The sequence below is a fragment of the Hakea prostrata genome, chromosome 2, assembly GCF_041222555.1.
Source record: "Hakea prostrata isolate BN-2017 chromosome 2, UWA_Hpros_2, whole genome shotgun sequence".
Taxonomy (NCBI): domain Eukaryota; kingdom Viridiplantae; phylum Streptophyta; class Magnoliopsida; order Proteales; family Proteaceae; genus Hakea; species Hakea prostrata.
The window spans coordinates 55,635,606-55,661,799 of record NC_142601.1 but is presented as its reverse complement, the minus strand read 5'-3'; the positions used below and the strand labels follow the sequence as shown (position 1 = coordinate 55,661,799).

The following is a 26,194-nucleotide window of genomic DNA, read 5'->3' as shown; positions in this document are numbered from 1 at the left end:
GGTTGGTTCAATGGTAAAGACCTAGACTTCTCAGTGGAGAGAAACAATGCAGATAATATATTAGAACTGAAATTTAAACTAAAGTAATGCTTTACTTGTCCTAATCTTAGTTTCTCTAGGAATGCAAAACAAATGATCCATTCTTTCTAGTATTTTCCTTCATACTCATGGCAAATAATTCAAAATAACCATGTCTTTGAAATAGTTGATTTTATCTTATGATTTCAATGTATTGCACTCTTTTTGAGTGTCACTGTGTTTGGTTGTAGTAATCTTATGATTTCATCGCATGACACTTTTAAAGTGTTGTTATGTGTCTTCCATGTATGCCACCTTTTGTGAATGTAATTCCATTTGTATGATTTGAACAATAGTTTCTTCGACTCTCTTTGTGCAGGCCTTAAAAAAGTAATAAGGTTGAAGTATGTGTCTCCAGCAAAGGATGATGGAAAGCCCACAATCAGGGTTAAATCGTATGTATCTGACTAATACAAACACCTTGTAGAAACAAGAAGGTTTGCACTCCAACATGCATGTATTTTGAATCTTGATTTGGCTGTTATGAACAGCAGAAAGTAGATGTATATTCTCCATTTTCTTTCTTGAAGTTTTTTTTTTTTTTTTGGGGGGGGGGGGGGGGGGATGTTTTGTGGTAGGATAAGAGTATATGCTTCATGCTTGTATTCTTGGGTGACAATACTCCAAATTTCCTGTAATTTACGTTTCTTGTTATCTATCCCCACAACCCAAAATGAAGGCTAGGATTCTTCCAGCTGTAACAAAAGTACCATTTGAGATGGGTATCATCTTGTTTGTAGGTTATCTTTTTACGGAAGGTTCATTCTTGCCTGCTAGCTAATTTTGGATAATTTGATCTACTTTCGGATTGTGATATGGATAAAGTCATGGCTTAATCTTCATTTTATGGTAAAACAAAACAAAAACAATTATTTGATTGGTGGAGGCTACTTTTAGTTTCTAGTTGGAACGGAACCATTTGTTGCTAGAAACAACAATCTTATTCAAAGCGGGTAAAGCGGGTGGGGGGTGGGGGTGAACATAATTCCACCAACCACTCAATGGAAATCATCCATTCTTTCGGACTTGAAATCAAAAGTGTCTTCCTAGCTAAGAGATTTGCAATTAAATTAGAACTCTTAGGGATAAAGACAGGGATACAATCCATGAAGTTATCCATTTAATAATGGATATCTTGGATCAAGGGCTCCACTATCATCGGTGGTTGACTCTCACCTTCAAGATATATGATTATCTGCTTAATTCAAATAGAATTGACTCATATCCACATGCAAGCGCCTCCAATAATCCTGCTCTAAAAGCATAATTTTTCCTTCTTCAGTAGAAGTATAATGCCCAAGTAACAATGAAGCACCCAAGGGCTTATCTTCGGCATCTCTAATTATAATGCCAGCACCACCCTTCTTTGTTTTCTCAACTCATGATGCATCAGTATTTATTTTCAAAAAACCATTTGGAGGAGGTACCCAAGGCAAGCGATCACTTTCTTCACATACAACCCCTCTATCTGAAGTTGGTTTGGCCATTTTTTTATTATCCCAAAACTCTTCCATGGTATGGACTGCCTTCTCAATTACTTCTTGAGGTTTACAAGTCCTTTCTCCCATGATGCAATCATCTCTAGCTTTCCATAACCACCACGTTACAAAGGAACCAAGACTTTTCATAATTTTTGCATTTTTCTTGCCCAATTTGCTGAATTCCTTCCATATAGTGATCCATTTTTGTAGAAATTTACATTTGTCATTCGAGATTCTCCAAGAAATGGGAGAATTGAACCATACACTCTTTGCAAACAGACAATATAGTAGTACATGGGAGGTTGTTTCCTCTTCCAAACCACATTCTCCACATAATGCATCTACCCTAGTCTTCTTAGAAATTAAGTTGGTGCCAGTTACTAGGCATTCATTACAAGCTCTCCAAAGGAAATTTATGATTTTTGGCCATGTTTTACACTTCCAAATCTCTTGCCAATGTTCCTCCCTCAACTCATCCCAACTATGAGTTTTAGATGTAGAGGGTATCTTCATTTCCTCCGCTTCCTAATGTTGAAGTTGAACTAATACTTTATATGTACTCTTCATTAAGAACTTTCCATCTCTATTACAACCCCAAACTAGTGCATCTTTACTAGGGAATAAGGCCAACTTGATATTTAAGATTACAATTGCTTCCTCTGGAGAGAACCATTTGTTGCTTAGTTTCTTAACATTTATGTTTATGCTTTCACATGAACTCGTTTGAGATCCTGAATTATGATTTTTTAATAAATGTAAAATAGAAATATGGCACTTAAGTTTTACTAATGGGAATCCTTCTATTCAATCAATTGATAGTGATGATTTCTTCTGCAGATTTTAGCCTATATCATAAGTGTTTATGTTAATATATTAGCAAATTAAGATGAAATGCTTTCATTCCAGACCTTACTGCCCCCATATGATTCAAAAAAATCAAATTACCTCCATTGCTTTGTGGTTTAAGGACTGAACAGACAGGTTGAGCTATAATGAGAAAATTGCAAGAGCATTTATGTTATATATTCTCCAAAACAGACGTGCTTCAAAGCATCCTAATGAGAAGGATTTTAAGTATACAATCAATTTGAACAAAAAGACGAGTTCCATCTTTCTTTAAACACCAAATCCCTTAATACGGATTATGAAACAATCTAGGGTTCTTGGTAAACCATGATTAGAATGGTATGCCCCAGTGATTCAGGTGACAACAATCAGGCTAGTGAATGACTTCCCTAATTTGACATCCCAGTGATAGGCTCAAATAGGAAAATGTTGGAAAATGAGATATGACTTCTCCATACAGAAAACAGCTAAGGATATTCCCATGGGTGAACACCCAGAAGACCAAAATTAAACAGGAAAAAAAGAAAAATATAAACTATGCATTGAAAATGGGAAGAAACTTGACATCCATTTTACATTGAATGAACTAAATTGACTGAGATCTATCCAGGTATCCTGACTGATATACTCAGATCAGTCCAAACCGAAAACAAATGGGAACGATGTGAAGAATGCAAGGCACTAATATAATTTGTATATATATGTGTTCATTGACAAAGATGACCCTTGTAATCAACCTCCTAGGATACGCTTAAGACCTGCCTTTTGCTCAGGGGATAATCTTGTTGGGAACTTTACTTCAAATTTAATACAGAGGTGGCCCTTGTTACCTCTCTCCTTGGCAATTGGCATTCCTTCATCTGCAATCACAAGCTCATAACCTGGGCTCACAACATCCATCACTGGAATATTCAGTTCACGACCATCAAGTGATTTAAGGTTCACAGTGGTTCCCCCAAGTGCTTCTGCCAATGAAATTTTCTGGGTGACAATCAGGTCATTGCCATCCCTTTGGTAGACATCATGTGGCTTCTCATCAATCACAAATACAAGATCTGCTGGTAACTGGTTTGTCTGCTCGTTTCCTTTGTCTGGAAATGTGATTTTAGTTCCTTTCTTCCACCCAGGTTTCACAGTGATTGTCAAGATCTCTGACTCTGGAACTAGCCTCCTGCAAATTACCAATTTTTATCCACAGGGAGATGAGTAAAGATTAGCCCAGGCCATACTTGTTTATTTGAACAATTGTTACATAAAATGGTCAACTGAAGAAGTTTATGTAGAATATCATGATTTACACCCAAGCAGAATAATGTGTGTTGGAAAAAGAAAGTAACCATTATCAACTGGGGTGGAAATGGATATTTCAAGAGTCATCAAAGAAATGTTCATTCATAGGGACTAAGAAGTTATACCCACTAACGTCAACCACTTTTCTGGAGATCTTCATTTTCCTTGTTGACCCAGTGTAGAGCTCCTCAAGACTGCATGGAAGCTTGCTTTCCACTGGTGGTGGCTTCCGGGGCATGCCTGGATTGACCCCCTCGCTGTAAGATCGAAAGTGGTTTTCTGTCCCGCCAAACCCATTGAAGATCCCACCTCCATCGGAATGAAATCTCGTTGACCTCCCAGGACCTGATGTACCGAATCCAAAAGGGCTGCTCCCAAAGAATTCTGCAAAGATGTCTTCTGCATTCCTTGGGTTGAACATGAAATCATTTGAATTATTAGAACTACCGCCACCAAAGGGGAACCCACCACCAGATGAACCAGGGGTCGCCCCTTTCAACCCTTCTTCTCCATATTGATCATAAACTGTCTTTTTCTGTGGATCACTCAATACCTGAAGCCACAAAAAGAATATGATTATTCACACAAGGAAATCAGTCATCTCGATTCTTTTTGCAGGTTGATGTTTTCCGGGTTGAAATGCAAGGATTAGCAGAGACTAGAAACTTGCATTTTGTTGTTACACAGGGAAATATAGGACATCCAGAATCCTCAAATCTAAGACGAGAGGAAAGGGAAGAAGAAGAAGAGAGATCTTACTTCGTAGGCTTCGGAAATCTGCTTAAATTTAGCTTCTGCTTCTTTTTTGTTGTTTGGATTCTTATCGGGATGCCATTTCATGGCTAATCTTCTGTAAGATTTCTTGAGATCATCATCCGTTGCGTTCCTATTCACCTTCAAGACGTTGTAGTAATCGATTCCCATCGTGATCCTATAAAACAAAGACGACTGAAAATGAAACCCCCAATGTCAGACCTTCTAATGGAAGCAAGGCCTACACAGATAGATGTTGCAGAAATTCTTCCAAATCCCAATTCCAACAAGGTTAGCTCTGGTTTCAAATTCTCAGATCTCTGTTGTTCAAAATGAATTTAGACCTTCTGTAGAATAGGATTAACAAACGAAACAAAAAATCTCTCTTCTGGGTATTCATCTTCTAATACGTTTCTCATGGGGCTTAGGCCACTGGTATATGACAGACCATTAGATTCCTTCCGACAACTTGACGAATTCCCAGTATTTGCATAACCGCAATGGATTAAAAATTGTCCCACAAAAGAAGAATTACTTAAAAAAAAAAAAGAAAAAAGAAAAAAAAGAATGAAATGGCACAGCCTTGATTGATATTTGTGAGTAAGGAAAAAAAATTAATGGGCAGAGAAAAGGAGGAAGAAAGACGGTGAATGGAAGAAATTCAACGCGAGATTTCAGGAATTCAAAATTCTTGATTTGGAGAATTGATTTTGTGGTGGGGGTGTGTGAAAATGAAATTTGCCACTGAAGTTTCTTTCCTTCTTTAATTTTAACGCCGGCATTTAAATTGGAAGTTTTGGATTTGCGAATGCCATTCCTTATGAGTTCTGATTTAGACTTCCACAGTTCTCAACGAAATTTACGGTGAAATCACCTCCCTTGGCTCCTCTTGTTTTCCTCTTAGCCCGTTTCAGGTTTTTAGTGGGAATTAAGTAGTAATTAGAATATTTACTGTTTTTAAGGATTTGGAATAACCCATGAAACTGAAAAAAGAGCTAGAGTTTGGGAGAATCAGTTTTTATTTAGAATGTTTCCTCTTAAGGATTTGGGATGATAACCCATGAAACTGAAAAAAGGGCTACAGTTTGGGAGAATCAGTTTTACATTCGCAGCCTTTTAACCTCTTGGAGAGATTTGGTGAAGGTGTTTTAGTTTTGTTTTGGTCTATCATTTTATATCAACTTCACCAACCACTTAGCCGGCAATGTATAACAGACAACAAAATTTTATACAGAATCAATGAAATCTGCATATGGAATGACAGTGGTTACCCAAAAAAATAAAAATAAAAATAAAAATCTGAAAACGACATCTATTTTTTGGGGTAGAAGAATGGCAGTTTATTCAAATAGACTGAACGTATGTTTTGAATCATTCATGACACCTCTGTCTAAGTGAATAAAGAAATACAGAGAACCTGTCTAAACATGTTGTGACCACCACGTTAACTGATAATGCACATAGAGTTGGAAGAAGTCTTCATAAAGAAGGCCATTTGTTCTTCAATAGATCCATATAACAAGGGAGATAAAATGTATTTTAAGTAATTTGATAACTACTGATTGATCTGCATGATTTCCCAAATGCTACACACGCACTTGTGTGTGTGAAAATGAAAAAGGACATTTCCAAACAGGCTAATCAAATGGTCTTTACTATCTATTATGACATGTAGTATTCTACCAAAAGTATACGAACTGTAGTATATTAAATTAGCTGCTCCAAAGAATATAATGGACAAGCTGGGTTTCAAAATCACAAGTAAATGTTTATTAATTTCCGGGTTTGGGATATGGCTTCTGGGTTCATAGAGGGGCTATTACCTAGCAAAGAGGTAACATCAAAAGAGAAAGATAACAAAATGAAAAAAGCCCACTATCTTTCCAGAAAAGAGTAATTTGCAGAAACAGCACAGGAGAAAAGCAAGATGAAAAGAATACAAGAAACTAAAAGTATAACATATACCACAATCACACATATATTTCCTTTCATCATCAAACAATCCAAGAATGCAGGCATCAAGGTTCTTTTCCTAAATTTCACACACTGCAGGTTGCAGGTTGGAGGAGCACAAGTCAAGAAGCTGATTCATGAACAAGATGAGGACACGGTAGATACATCCGAGGTGGTTTGATTTGGTCTTTCAGATGTTCCTTCATTTGGATATTCAAACCTTGACACATCACCAGCGACTTCCAAGGAGTGCTGAGGAACATCTGCAGGGGAGACCTGCAAACAGAGAAAAAGTTCACATGATAAACTACTCAACAAGGATCAAGGACAAGTTGGACATGGGAATAACAAGAAATACTTCCTCCTGCATCGGGAGATAACAAGAACTGTGAAGGGCATAAATAAACACAAAAAAAGACTAGACATTAAGTGAAGTCAATTTATTTTCATCAGGAATAAATTCAGTTCAGTTTCTCCTAAATGCGATTTTGATGACTACCAGTCTATACTCTATAGTAATGAAATAAAAAGGAAATGAGAATTATGCTAAGAAACTGATTGATCCACTACCAGCATATGTTCTGAAAGAAAATGGAAACCAGAATCATGTTAAAAAAAACTACTAATCCCGGATGTTAACAAAGATGGCAGTAAAAAGGAGATGCTATTCCAAAAAAACACACTAAACACAGTTTTATTCTGATCAAATTCTTGTATGAAGTTTGCTTGATGATCATCAAACAACATATTCAACCAATGATCAAATCTGTAGGTGCCAAGGTACACCTGATATTAATGACACCAGCTAATCTATTGGCTATAAATATGCACCTTTTACATTAGAAAAGAGGGGCAGATATTAGAAGAAAGGGAAAATGGGGAACCCAGAAACATGACTCCAAAACATTCAGAGTAGCAAAACAATTAACATTGCCTAGGAAAAAAGGAGAAATATTAAAAGAAAGCAAAAGAAAAGGGAAAACAGACAAATCATAATCTAAAAAATTCACGGTAGCACAACAATAACATTGGCAGTAAGGGCACATTAACAAAAATATTATACAATTAACAGGGCCTATCACCAGAAAGTTCAGTACCTCAAGTTGGTGGAGCATCTCAATTGACGCATCCAGGTCGCCCTCATTTACAGTGTAGACATCAGCAAGTGACTGATCAGATATACCAGGAAACATAACGCTGAGGTATGCCAGCTCCACCTCAGAATGATCATGTTTTTCTGTCTTGCCATTTGAATTCTCAGTTCGTGAATCATGATAACCAAACACCAACTGGCCCTTCTGAGTTCCATTCTCAGATAGTTTTTCAATGCCATGGATGCTGAAGTCAGGAGAAGCTTCTCCTTGAAAATGGTTCTGTTTTGTCACTTGCTGGCGCTCAGATGAGGCACCAGACCAGGCAGTTCTATTGTTGTCCACTTGTTTGGACAGAGGTACGTAGGATGCTGCATATGGATTCAAAGAAGACTTTACTGGCTTCATTGTGTAAGCTACTGGAAGAATTTCCTGTTCAAATTATCACCAGATGGAACAATAACTAATACTGTAGAACAAGCCAGGAAATTGTTTAAGCGTAGACAGGACAACTCAAGTAAAAGTTTTCAGGTGGAAAGAGAAAGTGGGGGGGGGGGGGATGCCGGAGTCGGCTAACCAAGTTAATTTCATTGTTTAAATTTGTTCATCTATGAAGATTCCAGGTTCAAATAATGTTAATTAACAAAATCGGGGGGGGGGGGGGCATGGAAACTGAAGAGGGGGAAAAAGAAAGAAAACCCCAATTAACTGAAATCATCCAAATGTTTACTTAATCTAAACTGGGGTCAGGGTAACCAAAGAATAAAGATAAGTAGGCAAATATTAACGCTTCAACGGTTATAACGGGAATTAAAGGTAATGGAAGGGAGGTGAAGTTTTCTAAGTTTTATTTTGACATGATTATGCAAACTACTTAAATTTCTAAACGTAACTAGTAAAGACATATTTTAAGATGTGATTCTTATTTTACGTTTTAAACTCAAAGAGAATTTTTTTTGGGTCAGCAAATTCAAAAGATTTGGATGCAAAGTAAAGTAAAACTTCATAAGTGAAAAAGGAATTAGTTGGCATTAATGACATAAACATGTGGGCTAAGGGATTAGGTTTGAACAAATTAATCACCTTCATACAAATAGAAACACCCAATCAAGGGTTTTAAGAAAAAATACAGACAATTGATTATTCAGGGTACCTAATGCAATTAGTTCCTCCATGCAGTAAAGAAAAACAATATAACAGCAAGGTCGTTCTGCTGTATCTTTAGAGCAAAAAGGTAAATAACTAGAGAAAATCCAGAAGCTTTGATAGTACATGTCATTCTTCTTTATATCCAGCTATCTAGGCTTACAGTTTGAAAACATATAGCTTGTGATGAATAAGCAAACCCAAACTGGGGTAGGAAACAGAATTAGAATGAGTTCCTTCATTGTTTGTCGTCCCTATTTCCATCCTATCCCCAGTACACATCCAAAATAGTGGGATCAATGTATTCCAATTCATTTCCATTACAGTTCCCAAAGAAAGAAACTGTACACAGAAAACGCATCAAGAATTCAGTGGTACAATAAAGAACACCAATTAGAAATTCTACTCCAAGAAAATGGAAACAACCATATAGAAACCTTGAGAATTCTAGGAAATTTACACAAGTCTCACATCAGTGACACCAAGAAGAATTTTAATAAATAATAGTATCCAATCGAAATGAAGTGCAACCATAATATACCTAACCGGGTCTTTCATCTCCGATTCCCATTGGAAGATGAAAACCTCCCCTAATTTAAACCATCAACAATAAAGGTTAAAGATAAGAACTCGTAAATCAAAAAATTTGCTACTCCGACAGTACTTACAGGTTCGAAAAGAACTATACAACAGAGAATTTGAAGGCAAACAATTAAAAAGCCGCACAAAGCCAAGAAAAGAAATCTATCAGAATCAAGTTGCACTTACGGGCCACAAAGCATTAGTTGATCGCAATGAAGACCTTAGAGTGTTTGATCTTCAGAAATAACTGGAATTTGGGGAATTCACAGGATTACGGATGCTTCGGGGACGGAAAAGGTATACGCAGTGAAATCGAAGGAGATCATTGAAGATCATATGACAACTGAGACAGACTGAGAGTAAAGAAAGCACAAAAAGAACGAATATATATATATATATATATATTCACACATCAATGAAAAAAAAAAAAAACACAAAACACAAACAAAAAGAACCGAAGACTTTTAACCGGGTTAATGGTTACGGTTCGCAACGGAGACCGGACCTGCGGATTCATTAATAGTTAAAACATAGTCTGGATCAACCCCCTCCCTTTCTATTTTTTTACCACATTTTTGTGTGGGGGTCCATGTGGGACCCACAGATAATTTAAATTTTGAATTTTCTTTTAATCATATTCAGATATGAGTTCCACACAAAATGAATGGTTAAATAGCAGGGAACACAGTACTCCCCATACGAGAAGGTGACCTGGACTATAATCGATATTCACGTTGTAACACTTTATCGTTGATTAACTAAGCGCGGAATTGAGATCCTCTAACCTCAAGGTTAGAAGATTGTGCTTTCCTTCCTTCTCTAATATATATTTAGAAAGAGGTCTACCCTAGGAGTTTGAATCTTCTATCAGAAGTAGGGTTAGAGGATTGTACTCCTTTATATCCTCTATCATATATTTAAGAGAGAATCTACCTTTAAGCATTGACAAAGGAAACCAAGAAGTGAAACCAAAATTCATAGAAATTGTTGGATTTTCTTTTAAAAATATATAATATAATATAATATAATATACTATTTAGATAAGTTTCAAAATCATTAAAACTCTATCTCTCTAGTTTTGTTTTAGGACTCTTGTTTCTACAGGACTCTTCTGGATGTATATTAGGTAATTTAATTTATCCTATATGTTTAGTCCCACATCGGATGGAGCTAATGATTATATGATTATATAATCATATATAGCTCCTAAGTGGGGTGTATGCTGGTAGAGAGCTATGTGTGGATCACGTGCAAGGAGCTGGACCAAGTCGGGTGTGGTTGCGGTAGTGGTCCATAGACCCTAGTCTAACAAAGCCATAGGGCACTGTAATATTATATAAATAATATTAAGTTGTCTATGATGGGACGTGGGTTGTGTGGGTCATGGATCTAGAAAACCCGATTTTTTGGGTTTTGCAGTAGGGAGGTGATTGATCATACAGTCACAACTCTCTTGATTGATCATACAATCACAACTCTTTGTAAGTGACCTTACGTACATATGCAACCCTCTAAAGGTGTCCATATAATTTTGGTGAAAACATAAATTCAAAAATTTAGTGTTAGAAAATTCCATTTTTTGTTTTCTTCATTTGGTGCTGTGTATTACCTTCGGGTAAGTGATTGGGTAATTGATTGACATAAAGTATACGTTATATATTTATTACTCCTTGATTCTGTAATTGGTTTGTTTTTAGGGTGTCTCTGTCGTATTTTTTCCCGATCCGTAATTGGTTTGCCTCCTCGGTCTTCTAGTTCTAACAACGTTACTTCTCATCATCATTCTCATCGGTATCACTACTTAACTTTACACATGAGAATCCAAAAACATCGAGTATTGCAACCGAGTCTCCCTACTCTCATCATCAACAATGCTTGAATTCTCCTCATCAATTTCAGAAAATGAGAAAGTAGTGGTTGAATTTCAAACAAGATGAAAGAAATCAAACATAAGAGCTGAACCGGGTAGTGGAGTGAAGTGAAGTGAAGTGAAGTGAGGTGAATTAATTGCAAAATTTATGTATTACCTAATATGATGAAGATAACGATACTTCAATCAATGGGATTTACTTTTGACAAAAATAGGAACCATGGCCCATGGAACCTATTTTTGAACCCAAAAAAAAAAAGAAAAAAAGCAATCTATATTCTTCATGGTGATCCAATTCTAGGTTTTTAGTGGTCTTGGTGCTTTCAATCAATTTGTTGAATATAGTCATTAAATTTTTCACAAGCAGAGATGGGCAGGCAAATGCAGATCACCACCATATCAAGGCTGCAAGTTTGACCACCTTCTGGTAAAAGCACGCAAAGCTGTGGCGTTGGTGTTAAATCTATTGGACCGGCATAAACCGGTTGGCCCCACCCGAAATCGGCCGACTCGTACATTGAAAACCTTGTCCATTGTGTTATAGTTAACTTCCCCCCGAACTCAAGTCTCCTTGGCCGGTTCACCTCTATGTAGTCCACCATCGACCTCACATATTCCTCTGATATACTGACCCGGGCCTCCCGAACCAACCGGGTTGTCTCTTTAAACGGTCTTTCAATCAATTGCGAAACCGTTCTGGTCACACAAGCCACACAAACCACGTTACCGTAAAACCCTTCTTTTAACGGCGGATTTCTTAACTTTTCTCGACCATTCACAGAGAATGTTAATCGAAGCTCGTAATCCAGAGGTGTTACTTGAAGAGCCTTCACCCAGGATCTCCACACGTGTGCTGCCATTGCATCGAAGGTTGTACACGTCACCCCATCCTCTGCTTCTGGTTGGGCCAACTGTTTGAGCCGGGTTTGAAACTCCCGGCTGACCTTGTAACACTTTTGAACCGGTTTAGCTTCCTGAAGGCTTGAGGTGAGCGTCGAGCCGTCCTCGATGCTCATGTACTCAGTGTGAGGGAACTCAATCATGGCCGGTTCCCTGGGCCGGAAGAACTCCCGGTCCCAACATGGTTCAGGACTGGTTACGACCCTGCCGGTTCGAGCCGTGGTGGCCCATGCAGATATGAATTGCATGGCACCTAAGCCGTCACAGAGGCAATGACAGATACGTAAGCCAAGGCTGAAACCACCACAGCTGAAGGTTGTTACTTGGGCTATAACCAAGGGCATGTCCACCACCTGATACGGCTTTTCATTTGGATCTCTATATATTAATGGAGCCCAAGCCGGGTTTGGAACAGTGAGCTCACCAAGGTCACTGATGGTCATCTCTGAGTGAGCTTCCACCATTAGAGCCCCTTGGTTGGGTCCAAAATAGATCTCCAATTTTCCATTTGAAGCCTCCCGAATCCGACCCGAAAATGGGTAGTAAGGAACTAAGATGCTGGCTAGTGATTCATGTAGAATTTTTCCGACCGATTTCCTTTCAGAATTCAAGTTGTTTGATGCATAAAAATAGATTGTTGGGGTGAAAACTCGAGATCCGATTACATCATCAATGTTTGAGAGGTAAAGGCAGTCACCGGAGCTGGCCGGAATCGGCCCAGCAGGGTTTGACTGTAGTGAAATTGTCTAAGGTTACAGGGATGTTGAAGTGGGCTGGGAGTTGGAACTCTTCAATCCATGGAGCCATGGAAGAATGATTAAGAGAGGTAGTGATTGGAGGAACTCTACTTGAAGTTAAGTTGGAATTTACAGAAGGGGAACAAGGTGCAGGTATAGGGTAGTTGGTGGTGGATTTAGTCATGACTTGCTATTTAATGGATGCAGAGGTTCCAGTAGGTAGATGGGACTCTTGGAATAATGTAAAGAGCATTTCAGAGTTCCTACAGTAAGAAATCATGTAGATGTTCTTTTTATAGTTTCTTATTTGGTCAGCTTTGTTCATGCAGTATATGCATGTCACCTTATTAACTTGGACAATTTTTTTTTCTTTTTTAACGAAATTTTCTAGAGGTGTTGAATTGCAAGTTTTTGTTTAGTTTAACTAGAAGCAACTTTTAGTCTCTTCCTGAGATCAGCTTGACAAGTTTATCAGTAGACAAAACAAGAACAATAAATATTGTCTAATGCCACTGACTAGTTCATTCTGTCGAAGTTTTCTTTTGTAAAAGCATAAATCATAGATTTAAACAATGAAACACACCTCTCCCTTTTTATTCCAGGAATGCTGTGATGACACTGTTCAACTACTTTCCGCTTCAGGAAATTGGACTTCACCTGTAGCAATGATCATTTCTAAATTTCAACATTGATCAAAACTTTACAAGAACTATAAATATAAGTTAGTGGAATGGTTGAGAATTTCACTTCTCAATGGAGAGTTGTGGGTTCAACCCTTGCTAGCAACATAAATAATATCACATCCCTGATTTTTCCTACACGGTTTGAAATATCGCTTGAAAAGGGGGTGTCGGTGGCTGGCGAAACCATTGACACCCCGAGACATTGCAACTTGCTTCACACGTGAAGCCATCAAGGTTATGCTTGTACCATACATTATGCAATTGATATATAATTTACTACTTTTAAAACTTTTAGTGGTAAACGGTAAGGTGCTAATGAATAAACAGAGACATCCTCAATGCGATTTTCAACTTTTCACCTTGCCGTAAAGCAGAAGGGCTAAGAAAGACAGAGAAAGCACGGTGAGTGCATTGACCGCCCAAAGAGCAGAGACAAGCGAGAACTAAGAATGAGGAAGAGAGCGAGAGTGAGAACTAAGAAGTCGGTGAGCGACTGGGAGAGCCGGAGAGATCTGAGAAGTCGGAGACTATGCTGGAGCCTGCGAGAGAGAAAGAAGACGGAGAAAGAGAGAGTGAGAGAGGACCAAAGAAGGCTGCATCCTGCGAGTTGTTCGGAGTTCTCTTCTACTCTTCCGGCATCCAACAGCAATAGCAGCAGTTGCCACCGGTGGAGGAATTGTCAATTTTTCCCTATATTTCGTTGGTTTGTCGATTTTTCAGCGAGTTCTAGCCGACTTTTAGTTGATGTCGTTTTGACTACCGGTTTCGTGTCTCCTATGAACGACATGATGATTTTTCGCAACATTTCGGTGACATAATGCACATTGTTTCCCTATACATAAAAAGAGCCTTTGTTCAAGGGTGGAAAAAAAATAGTTGCTCCTGGACGGGCACCCCCACTAGCCTCACCAATTCAACCATTCTACATATCACAGCGGACAAGCAAACTCCAACTTATATATTTTGGGGAAGAAAACCCTAGGATCAATTAACATAAATTTCAAGGGATGAATCCGAGTTTCCTAATCAAACGAGGAAACCTAACATAAACCTGGAATTTGGAGATAAGATAAATTCCAGTGATAACAAGGAACTAAAATGAAAACAAATAAACAGCCAATGAAAGGCCTCAGATTGGGAACTGTTTGTACCATATTGGACAAGAAACTGGTCTAATCATGCAGGCTTAAGAAATTGAATTGGCCTCGTTTATTGCCTATGATGTTACTTATGAGAGAATCGTTGATCTGTATCACTAGTCCAGATTTGTGGACAAGTAATTAGCACAAATTTTACTTCGCCCAGGGGTGGACAAGATATTCATCTCTGGGAAGAATGCTAACTAACAATGTCAATGTACTTAAAACATCCATTACAACCAATAGAACAAAAAAATCAGCTTTCACCAAATTCAACGGGGTCAGCTACATGGATCCAAACAAAACCAAGGGGAAAATGGGAAATGAGATGAGAAATGAAAAAAGAAACTTATAAATGCAATACATATTTACAACATCCAATATTACAACTATTTCACTGGCCCAAAGAATATATATACAAAAATTTTCAACAAAATTAAAAATGACAAAAAAACGAAAGAATGGCTATTTTGATTATATCAGTGATCACAACATCAGAACTCCACCTTTTGGAACATACCTAGTCTAAAGAGAATTTACAGCTTGGATGGCAACCCATGCATCAATCAATCCTGCGATGTAGCAGAATATTCGAACAAAAGGCGTTTTGATGGAGTTGATTGTATAAGTACACGTAGGCGACTTGTGAGCTGGTAAATCAAAGTCCATTGCATTGCCATCTCAGAGTCCTTCATCTGTCTTGAAATTGAGGCCTGAAAATCAAAGAAGTGCATGTAATGAACAGACAAATGTTGCTCAACAGATTCGAAAAGAAAAATCCTACAATCCTAAAAGATAACTAGTTCAACCATGTTATTTTCATTGGGAGGCTTGTTGGAACCAAAGATTGAAAATGATCAAATTCTGTAAGTTTTATCCAGCATAACTTATACCACTCGGAAATATTTCTCCCCATTTTTTGAGAAGAAAAAACTTTCATGTGAGGGTGAGGTATGATATGACAGTGACTCAGAGACATTTTCCCCTTGAAGTTTCTAGGATAATTCAAGAGGATTAATGGCAATACTACTATGCTCTTGGATGAGGACAAGTATTTACCAGGCAATACTACTATGCTACTTATTTTGTGGTTGGAAATAAATACAACTGTTCTTTGCCCTTTAAACAGATCAATGATAAGGATGAAAATTTCATATGAGAATTGTCATACAGAAAATGGACACTTGATCCCGGCAGAAGACAAGTTAGGACGAATGGTTTGTCTCTGATGCAGGTGAGCCCATTTTTCTGATAAGCTGAAAGTCCATTTATAATTACTTGGACTTGAGGCATCTGCTTTCAATAACACAATCCAGGTACCAAGGAACGGTTTAGGGATCTCTATTTTGATTTCAACAAGTATTTCTGAGATCTGTCTTCCCAAGTTTGAATTTTTTGTGAATAAAATTTGTTCTATATGGGATATATCGTTTTTGTGTAAGGTAAATAGTCAGAGCGTCATAGGTGACAACAACCTCTACATATGAGAGAGTAGGCCACAGACATGCTACTCTACCATCCTCCTCAGTGGCTCCCTAGACACCCTTTCTAATGGGATCATAGATCCTGTCTAACAGAATACCCCCAAAGTTCTGGGAGTAGATATTTAGTGCTACTCTGCATTCTCAAGCAACTCTGCAGTTTACAATTGGATGAATAAGGTGGGTAATGACTCTGGTAACTAAGCTACACGCTTTCTAGAAATCAATTTATATATCATGGAATCGCAGGAGGAAACTTTTAAGACCACAAAACAATAATGGCAAGTCTACCTGGAGTCGTTTCCCGAGCTGGACTTCAACTTCAGTGCCAAAGGAAAGATTTGCTAGAGATCTGATGGGATCAACTGTCGAATCAAGAGAGAGAAGACTAGGGATCTGAGGCGCATACACAAGCCTCCACCTAGCATGTCCAATTTCTCCTTTCCCTTCTATCCTTGGCATTAATGTCACCAGTGTTGCAGTAGCAAGCTTCTTAAATGCAAGCTGACCATCTCCTTCCAGTATAGACTCTGCCAACTGAGACTCAAATACTCGGGCAGCCTGCACAAAGTATCCATAAATTAGACACCATGATAAGAGCATAATTGCAAATTCGTTTGACGATGATCTCGTACTAGATGCCAGCATACACAACACAATCTGAATCAGGAACTCAACAACAAAAACTCTGAACTAGCTACTGACAAATTTACTGACAGATGTAAACAGCATGTATTGAAGATGCGATGTTGTATGCTTCAAAGAAAGAAACTAGTTACAAGAACTGCTCAATTGTAGGAGATACAATGCTGCTGCTAATACCTCTGAGGGTGAGAGGACGTCCTGTGTTGATGTCACAACCAAATTGTCCCGCCAATTACTGGCTCGACTTTGGATCCTGAATTGCCATTCTGATCCAACCAAAGCTAAGTCCAGCATGGGATCAAGCCCTAGATCAGGTTCAAACTTTGCTACATTAAGATGCTCTCTTTTAAGCCTCACCTGAATTTGATGAGATCAAATAAGAAAACATTACAAAACTTAACATGCATAAGGGGAAACTAGTTAAAATATAAATAAACAAAAATGAAAACAGAAATATCAAATTCACCTGAGTGGCAACGAGATTAACATCACCATTCTCAAAGGTTAAAACTCCTTTAGGTTTTATCCATTTAGGATCAGCCAACCCATTTAGTTCAAGCTCTCCACTAACAGCAAAGTTGAGAATCAAAGGGTATACTATTCTTAACTCTGGTCCGAGAAGAAGCTTCAAGTCACTCAGGCGGATATCAACATTTGGCTTACTATTTGTTTGTTCTATTTCCTTTTCAACTTCAGCTTGCTTGCCTGAAACAACAAAGAAATGTCTTCCTTGAATTGTCAAGATACGAAGGCATAGCTAAAGATGACAATTTAGAATCCAAATTTATCAGTTTCATAATCCACCAAGAAAATGCATTCACAACTACAACACCATAGACCCTGATTCGTAGGGTCTTAGCTGTGTATATAAGGGCAGAAGTACTTTTTGGTTGCATACAGTTCAATGACTTCAAATTGCAATCTATTTATGAAACCCAGACCAGTTAACACGTGGCACTTGAGATACAGGTGTTTTCCTGATGACATCTCAAATTCCTTTCTTTCACTTTGCAGGTAACTTCTCTCCATTTGATAGGTGAGACACTGACTAGCATTATACAGAGAAAATGATGCACACTGCTGCAGACTAGAGAAAAATTATTCATATTTTAAACCATGGCTTGGAAATGCAGTCGAAATTACTAGAATTTCACGAAACATTTTGGATTCAAGAAGCCTTGAAACAATACGGAGCTCCACTCTGGGTTGAACTGTGTTGGTCATTTTGACCATCCCAGAAAATTCTACCAAAAAACAAATACCATCCCAGATAATTTCGAGCTTTTCCCCTTCTAAGGAAGGACTCCAGAACTACTGGAAAACCTCAATTCTTTTATGGCACAACCTTCAACATTTGGATGGATTTGAAGCATTATTTGGTCTAATCATCTCAAATTTCAAAATATCACCTACAAGGCTGTGTTGTGATAGACTTTAAGAAAGTCTTCATGCAGAGGATGACATGGCCTCCATATATCATGGAGGTCCAAAGCCAAACTACTATGTTGATCTTCCGTAAAAATGGTTTTTCTTCATTCTCTGTACATATTTCAATTGATTTTGTCAATGTTAGATGTGTAAAATAGGTCATAGAAGAGAGAAGACACTGAAGCATACACTATACAATTATCAACCTAAGATCTGAAGCCAAATTATCACTTTGAAGCTAAATGTTTAAATATGTTTAATATGGTTTCCCAAAGTTTCAACCAAGAATGACCATTTGACAACTGAAATGGTAAACCAAATGCGATTTCAGTAGAATTTTGAGCGAAATCTACAATATTTCACTTTCAACCTACTACATCCATGTTGAAATTAAAATATCAAACTATTTTCTTGACTAACCCATTGAAGTTGTTTAAAAAGGCCACCATAGAATCAGGAAGCCTACGGACAGCTATCTCTAGAATCCCAGCTTACTGAAGGACTTGGCATATACATTAGGAAGCCAAAGCAATGGCCCGAAAGATTTCTGCTTGTTTTCCATCACATTATCATCTCTAAGGCAAACACAACCACATGGAAATATAAAGAGTCTTCCCAAAATTACTTTGAAAGCAACAATAAAAAGAAATTAGCTTTCAAATGCGGCTGTTTGTTTGGGAAAAAAAACTGGAAGACCTTCCAGGTAGTTATGGACACTGCAATATGTCTAGTCCCTCTTTGGCTAGAAGTCCATGAAATTCAGAAATCTCTCTCCTTACACACTACAGTACCTGGCTGTTGAGGGAATTTGGCATTGGAAGAAGAAGGTCCTGAACCAAAAAACCGTGAAGCATGCCTGGCAGAAGCCATTCGGCTGTAACTGCGACTAGGAAGGCTTGATCGACTTGATGCCAATCTATTAAACTCAGCAGCTCCATTACCCTTATCATGAGGCAGGTATGCTTCTCCACGGCTCAATTTTATCATTCCAGAAATGTTTGGTTGTAATATGGAACCCATTATTTGGATCTGACTGTCCACCTGACCACTGTTTTCAAAAGTGACATGTTAGCACTAACGAAGTAAAGAAAAATAAATAAATAAGAAACAGCTGCTAATGCAAAAAATCTGATAGAACTGAAAGCTAAGAAATGAATTCAGTTTCAAGACGTGTACTCAAAAGAAACACATCAGAGAAAGTGAGCAATAGTTTCCATGATCTGGCAGAAAGAAAGCAACAGTAGCCACAAGTATTGTTGCAGTTGATAATGCCTCAATGAGTTTAGCCTTGGAATACTTTATTCTGGGCCATTGGTGGGTTGCATAGACATTGGACTTCTTATTTTTGGGTCTATTGATGTAATGGGCCTAATTTATGAGCAAATAAAGTGGGGGCATTGCTAATACACGAAATTAGTGGCGATTCAAAGCATTTTGAGGTAGATTAGAATACCTAATATTTAGATAGAATTCATTTTTAGTTATTTATTTGAAGAGTCGTTTAGAATGTTAGGAGTCCTAAAGTTATGTCAACAGTAATCCTGTTATATTTTAAAGTCAAATTTCTAATTTTGAGTCCTAGTTTGAGTTTGAAAACTATCTCAGTCAATAAGGCTATAAATATAGATGTAACTGCTCAATTGAGCCAGGAATTGATGAATTGAATTGAGTTGAGTTATGCTATTCCTACTGGCGAGGCACAATGGCATAACAGTAAGTCCATCGGTTCTAACCAAGTAACCATTAAAACCTATTTCCAGTCAAACCTAACCATTAAAATCCGTTGGAAGTCCATCCCATAGCCTATATTTATCATCCCCTTCATTCAATCAAACTTAAACATCATAATATCATCCAACATCCAATGTTTTAACCTAAACTGTCCAAACCATAGGAATCAACCCCCTCCCCCATATACCACTACCTAAGTTCTCCCCATGTTTTATTTCCATCCAACCACTATAACCTATTACCTATGTTCTTGTATACCCCATCGACTACTCCAGAATCCTAAAACCTTAAAACCCTAACTTTTGAGTTGAGATCTTGGAAGACTGGCCCCCTAGTTGATCTGTTGCAATCTAAGGCTACATCAAGTATGGATAACAAAGGCACCAGAATAAGGTGCAATAAAACCAAAGGGGAGCACCTAAAGAAATGTAAGATATTCCAGTGTAGGAAAATAAAACACTATACCTTAGGATATTTTTTGCCCTAACTTCCAAAACCTCACATTTCAAGTCAATTTTATCGCCAGGAATCGCTTCACTTGTTTTCAGAGGTAGGTTCCCCTTCACGAACAGCTTTCCTCTTCGGCTCACTCTGCTTTCCAAGGAACTGATACATAGCCTGTTGGATTTTACATGAACTGTACCACCTAGGTTGGTAATTGGCTTCCGTAGCACTGGTGACGATATAGATGCTCGGTGGAATGATGCAGATCCATCCATCACTGGTTGCTCAACTGTGCCTCGAATCTATTTCAAATAAAAAGGATCATATTTGTTAGAAGAATAAAATTTTCATTGTCTCCGAAAATACTGAACTTCAAAGAAATTTTATCCACTTGACCTACCCGAAGAACAATGTCGGCATTGCCATGAAGCCAGTTGGCATAGGGGCACAAGGCTGTTATCAACATCATACCCCCATCTTTGATGTCTGCATCAACTCTAACATCCCCCACATCTAATATGGTCCATTTTAAATTTTTGAGACTTTCTGCCAACTGGATGTCCCAACTCTCTTCATTTCTATCTCTGGAGTTCTTCTTTTCACTAATTTCTTCAACAGAAGCTCTATCCTTTTCCTTCACCCAACCAGGGATTGAAATTGCTCCTACTTTATCCATTTCCTTATTTTCTTCCTGTAACATGTTATCTTGCATAGAAGTTACAGGAACACTTCCTTGAATGTGTACATGTCCGCTTTGAATAATGGGTTCAAAGTTCGCCTTGAAAAGAAAACGACTGCCAGAGGTCAGGGAAGCAACAACTTCAGCTCGTCCAAGATCAATCCCTCCAATAGCTCCATCAAGTAATCGTACTTGTACATCACATTCTGGCTTTGCAAGGCTTCCTCTGAGGTCTCCTTCCATATGCAAAATGCCCTTAATGGGTGTCAAAAATTGCCGCAGAGAGTGTACAGCAACAGAGGCTGAAGACTCAATCACTTGAACTAGCGTTGGGACTAGACCAACTGGAAAATTCAAAACAGCAAAATGAAGGTTTGTTTTTGGTCCTAATAAAGTCCCATCCGCATGGATTGTGGCGTTATCTTTTTGTATGAACATTTTCTCAAGACGCAGACCATCATTGTTGCTGTATGCGCCAACTGCCTGGACACGTTGAGTTTTGTAGGTTCCCCACTCCCAATCCTCGCCATGGAAATCAAAGTCTGCCTGTAAAACATGCCCATAGAAAGATAATAAATATGAAAACAAGGAGCAGCGATGAAACATCTCTATCTAGCCACAAAGTTGGTAGCATAACTAAGGTCCGAAATGTCGGAGAGTGTCGCCATGTCGGTGGCTGGCGACACCACTGACACGCGACATTTCGCCGACATATCAGCAACTTTTGGCAGGGGGGCCGATGAAAATTCGAACCCTAGTTTCGGGGGGTTTCTAGGGTCATTTTGGCTTGAATTTTGTTATGTAGCCTAATTTGAGGCCAATAAACACATTGGGAGCATTATTTTGGCCTAAAACATCACTTAATCTAAAGTTTCTGATTGGCACATGCCAGACTATATGCAGGCAAAACTGAAAGTTTGGAAAACTCATATAAACTAATGTAAACATGCAAAGAGAACAAAAATACACAACTGGTGAAGAAAAGCATTAAAGTCTACAATTCATTATACAATTATGTTGAGTATGACTCATGCTTCACATTCTGTTAAATATGGCGAATTTTGCGATATATCATCGAAAAATCGACTTTTCGCAATATATTGCTGAAAAATCGGCGATATATCGTCAACATTTGGTATATGTTGTGTCACTGGGGGGAGTCATGTGACTCATGTCGCCCCCCAACAACATGGCGATATATAGCCGACACTTTGTACCGTGACCGTAACCATTACAATAAATCACAGTGAAGTTCAAAACAATAAAGATGGTCACATTCTAGTCCTTATTTTCCCCTTTAGATACAAAATACAAGAGAGATTATGGCATATGAAAATTGTGTTCCAATACATACAAGTGTGCAATGGATTGGAACACAAGGCTTGTAAAGGGGAGGTGGAGGGCACATAATGGGATTACTACAGCCGCCTATCCCAAAATTTCTATTTGGACCACAACAATATATATCAGCACAAAACAACACACAACCCCACTCCCACTTGCAAGAGCATCCCCCACACGGTTCTGCATGCACCAAGGTGGAACAAGCATATAAATAAATCCCCTTGCACTTAGCAGGGATGTTTGTGGCTTTGATACCATGTTTCAAAGCTTTTGCGATAAGCAGTTGAAACAAGGTTTATGTACTCCTATGATTAATTTTTGTCCAAGAACAAGTAAACAACAAGAGGGAGTTAGATGTTGGGTTTCAAAAAGCAACAGGACTGTTATTTGAGTAACATCATGTGCCTACATATTCTCTGAATCTGCAGGCATAGAATGCCCTTTATTAATAATAAAATAAACAAATCAATATCTGGTATTCCAGCAAAATGGTAGTACTAATTTTAGCGAATTTACAGCAATAATATTGGTTGCTATAATTGATAGATAATGTTACCTGAATTAATCAACTAAATGCATGCCTGATATACTAAATGCGTTGTCCTAAACATGGGTTCAAGAAGATATACCATCGTGTCGCCATTGCCTCCACCACTAGCATCAAGAGAGCCACGCCAGCGACCTTTTAGTTCAGCCAAACCTGGAAGAGTTATGTCTTCAAGAATGACTTCATCTAATGGAGTGCTCTCCCTCCCTATTTCCTGTGAATTAATGGAACTATTATGACCCTCAAAGCAGAAAGACATGAAGACAAATTTGTAATAAGCCTAGCAGAAAGGTAATGGAAGTAAAACTCAGAAGCCAGAACCACGTATGGACACGTCAGCCAAGAGAGTACCTCAAGCAGGTCTCGAAGACTTTCAAAATATAAGCCTACAGCTGACAAAGTTTGTATAAATAGGTCCTGCAAATAAGTAGTCCGCAACTAGATAATCAGTTTCACACATGACAACGAAGAGACATACCATCATAAATTATTTAACCAATAGGGTTCAGGTCCTTACCATGAATTTTAGATTAAGTTTGTCTTGAGTAGGGTGATTTCACATGTCAAACAATTCTCATATGATGCATAAAACTCACAATATAAATACTAGTATATTATGAATAACTAAAGAGGCCACAGCACATGCATTTTTCCAGTAAAGGGAGGTGTTGCTTTGAAGAAAATTAAATTAATGTAAGTAAACAACTGAGAATTCAAATCAAACCCCTTATAGGTTGACAGCACAACTTGAACTGAATCTTCAAATTACAAATTTACCTTTCTTTTCTGTTGATAAGTTCCAAATCGCCCTTTTCTAATATGATACCACTTTGCAGAAAATAGGAAGAGTCTTTGACTCTCCTTCAGTGTATACCATTTAAAGAGATATCAAATGAACAGGTAATCAAGACAATGCAAGAAAACAAGTAGCCTCAACATTTTAAAGTGCACACTGTTGTCATTGCATATAAGGGCTTTGGATCTTCTTGGATGGCAACTCAGGAATCAGGACCCATTAGACTCTGCCTCAGTCAGTTGATATAGCTCTAGTTGAGTTGAGTTATACTATTTTTTCCTGAATGTAACATAACAGCACCTCTACACAATGGTCTCAAGATCAAGCCATCAAGGCATTAAAAGCATATCATCCCACTTCTGCCTCAGGTTGAATCATCACATACTGAAATATCTTCAATTCCTTCCTTATTTATTCCTGAGGCATAATCTTGGCTTGCATCTCCATCATGGATTATCTATGACAAAGCTTAGAAATCTATGATGTACAAACGAACAGAAACATTCTAGACCCACCAAAGCCTAAGTTGGTACTAAGTTTCCACAAAGTATTAACAGTACTTCTAAGTAACATTGAATTCACATCATGGATAAATCAGACTAAAATTGGCTCATCCAAACAGTCACTTGTGCCTTACTTTCTCACTAGCTAGGCATTCTTCGGTGACAAACTTTTTTATTTTTACTTTTTGGATAAATAAGAAATTTCATTACCCAAAAAGGAAGGGAAAGAAAGAAAAGAAGGGGGGTAGAAAACAAGACGAACAACCATGAAATAATTACAAGGCCTAGTCAAGAAAGACAAAGACCTACAAGGGGACACTAATAGACCGTTTGTTTGCAAGAAAAAAAGGGGTGGGAAAATAAAAAGGTGGGACCCACTAGTGGAAAGTGGAAACAGGGAACAAAATAAGAAAGGAAAGGATTTAATGGAAAAGTTGTAAATGTGGGTCCCATGTTAAATACAAATAATATATTTTTCCTCTATTCCCTCCATTTTCCACAAAGTCCCATCTAAAAGTGCAACTTTTACAAGAGGGGGTGGGAAAAGTTGTTTTTGCCACGTAAGTAGACAATTCTCTTAAATCATGGACAGCTGTCTCTCCATTATACCACCTGAGCTAAACAAACACAGAACGCAGACTTCACTATTAAGTAGAAAATCCTACTTCTTCCCACCCCACTTTATTCCATCAAACAAATGGTTTCTATCTGGGACTCCCTCAGCCCTCACATTTGAGATTATATCACAATGGTAACCCAAATGATTAAAAGACAGCGCTAGAGCATGAACTACATCTATCATTGGCTCAACCAAACACAAAACATCAGGTGTATGACTACGAATCAACATGCTTAAGGCCCTACCAGCAGCCTTCTTTGTCATGCCTCTAATATTCCAAAGCAAATTTTTTGTGAGAATTAGGATAGATTTGTTGCCTCCTCGCAGGGTGGACTGCCCCTGCCTTTTCCTTTCTCTGCCTCCACAGCACAAGGTAGCTGGTCAACCCTATCCATCTCAGCAAAGGACACCACCAAACGATCATTCACTAATTCAGTGTTCAAAGGCATCAACCACAATTAGCAAAACAACCACCAAACCACCCTCCACACCTTGGGAAGCATCCAAGTGGGGCCCATCCGAAGAGTTCAAGGAAGACACCACTTGTCCTGTATAGGACAAACTAGGGGTGCCCAAATCCTGTGCAATCGGTTGAAAGTGGGCCCTCCCCTGTGCGTAATCTCTATCTGTTGCAAAATTCCCTGAATTTTCAAAATTTAAGAGTCTAGACTCCCCATCATTCTCTATCTCTTCCTCGTTGGAGCTAGGTTCATTCAACAATTTCTGAGCGTCAAAGGAGGGAGACAAATCAGGAGTTTCAATCACAGTGTCAACCAATCCAGCCAGAGTTGAACTTGACTCTCCCTATCCACGTTTGCACCATCTTCTTCCACCACCGAATTCACTTCTAGTGTTTTCTTCTCCAACTCCGCAGAACTTCCTCACTCTTCTTCTTAACAGAACACTAAGCAACTAGATGGCCAAAAAATCTCAGCAAATTTTCTCACCATCTTCGTACACCACTGATTGAGTAAAGCTGAAGACCTTCTATGTTCTTGGTTCATTGCATTCAACTTGAACTTCAAACACACGCTCCGCTCCCTTATCCACTTCAACCAAGAGAACCCCAATTTAGTTCTATTGTCAAGTGCAATAGGACGTCCCAACGCCTTTGCGATTGAAAAGTGTTGGATTCTATTAGGAGTCTAATAAGAGTTTGTATAGGAGTTAAATTAGAGTTTGCATTCATGTAAACTTCTATTCCTTGTAATAGTCTACTTTTCACTTAATTATAAATAGAGGGCTTGAGATCATGGATTAAGAAGCCATTCACCACAATCGTTTCTTTCAACATGGCATCAAAGCCTAAGTTCGATTAGGATCTTCTTCTATTTTTTTTCTTTCTTCAAACCCATAAACCCCATAGCAAATTATATTTTTTCACCAAAACCCTTCGCAGTTTTTTCTTGTTCTTCTACAACCTAATTC

General features: G+C 38.2%; 3 protein-coding genes and 1 pseudogene across 4 annotated transcripts in view; all 4 read right to left on the bottom strand.

Moving 5' to 3' along the window:
* Positions 1 to 2,756: 2,756 nt before the first annotated feature.
* On the bottom strand, positions 2,757 to 4,956 carry LOC149025010 (uncharacterized). The gene is made up of 3 exons (XM_089143051.1): positions 4,455 to 4,956; positions 3,821 to 4,248; positions 2,757 to 3,576 (listed from the first exon to the last, which is right to left on the bottom strand). The coding sequence occupies exons 1-3, from the start codon at positions 4,617 to 4,619 to the stop codon at positions 3,138 to 3,140; spliced, it is 1,032 nt and encodes a 343-aa protein (XP_088999177.1). The 5' UTR covers positions 4,620 to 4,956; the 3' UTR covers positions 2,757 to 3,137.
* A 1,187-nt stretch (positions 4,957 to 6,143) lies between these two features.
* On the bottom strand, positions 6,144 to 9,584 carry CID6 (CTC-interacting domain 6). 2 transcript variants are annotated; one of them, XM_089145200.1, is made up of 3 exons: positions 9,180 to 9,373; positions 7,499 to 7,924; positions 6,144 to 6,677 (listed from the first exon to the last, which is right to left on the bottom strand). In XM_089145200.1, the coding sequence occupies exons 2-3, from the start codon at positions 7,898 to 7,900 to the stop codon at positions 6,537 to 6,539; spliced, it is 543 nt and encodes a 180-aa protein (XP_089001326.1). In that variant the 5' UTR covers positions 7,901 to 7,924; positions 9,180 to 9,373; the 3' UTR covers positions 6,144 to 6,536. The 2 variants fall into 2 exon arrangements, with proteins under 2 accessions (XP_089001326.1, XP_089001325.1); XM_089145199.1 differs by lacking the exon at positions 9,180 to 9,373 and adding an exon at positions 9,407 to 9,584 and having other exon boundaries at positions 6,151 to 6,677.
* Positions 9,585 to 11,356: 1,772 nt separating this feature from the next.
* On the bottom strand, positions 11,357 to 12,797 carry LOC149025008 (omega-hydroxypalmitate O-feruloyl transferase-like; annotated as a pseudogene).
* Positions 12,798 to 14,634: 1,837 nt separating this feature from the next.
* EMB2410 (embryo defective 2410) overlaps positions 14,635 to 26,194 on the bottom strand; it is a 46,604-nt gene continuing 35,044 nt past the window's right edge. Inside the window, exons 16-24 of the mRNA XM_089145198.1 lie at positions 23,200 to 23,265; positions 22,931 to 23,062; positions 20,679 to 21,503; positions 20,300 to 20,580; positions 18,895 to 19,151; positions 17,142 to 17,380; positions 16,853 to 17,032; positions 16,322 to 16,591; positions 14,635 to 15,262 (exon numbers count right to left, since the gene is read on the bottom strand). Of these exons, the coding sequence (XP_089001324.1) occupies positions 15,116 to 15,262; positions 16,322 to 16,591; positions 16,853 to 17,032; positions 17,142 to 17,380; positions 18,895 to 19,151; positions 20,300 to 20,580; positions 20,679 to 21,503; positions 22,931 to 23,062; positions 23,200 to 23,265 (2,397 nt within the window). The 3' untranslated portion in view covers positions 14,635 to 15,115. The remainder of the gene's footprint in view (positions 15,263 to 16,321; positions 16,592 to 16,852; positions 17,033 to 17,141; positions 17,381 to 18,894; positions 19,152 to 20,299; positions 20,581 to 20,678; positions 21,504 to 22,930; positions 23,063 to 23,199; positions 23,266 to 26,194) is intronic.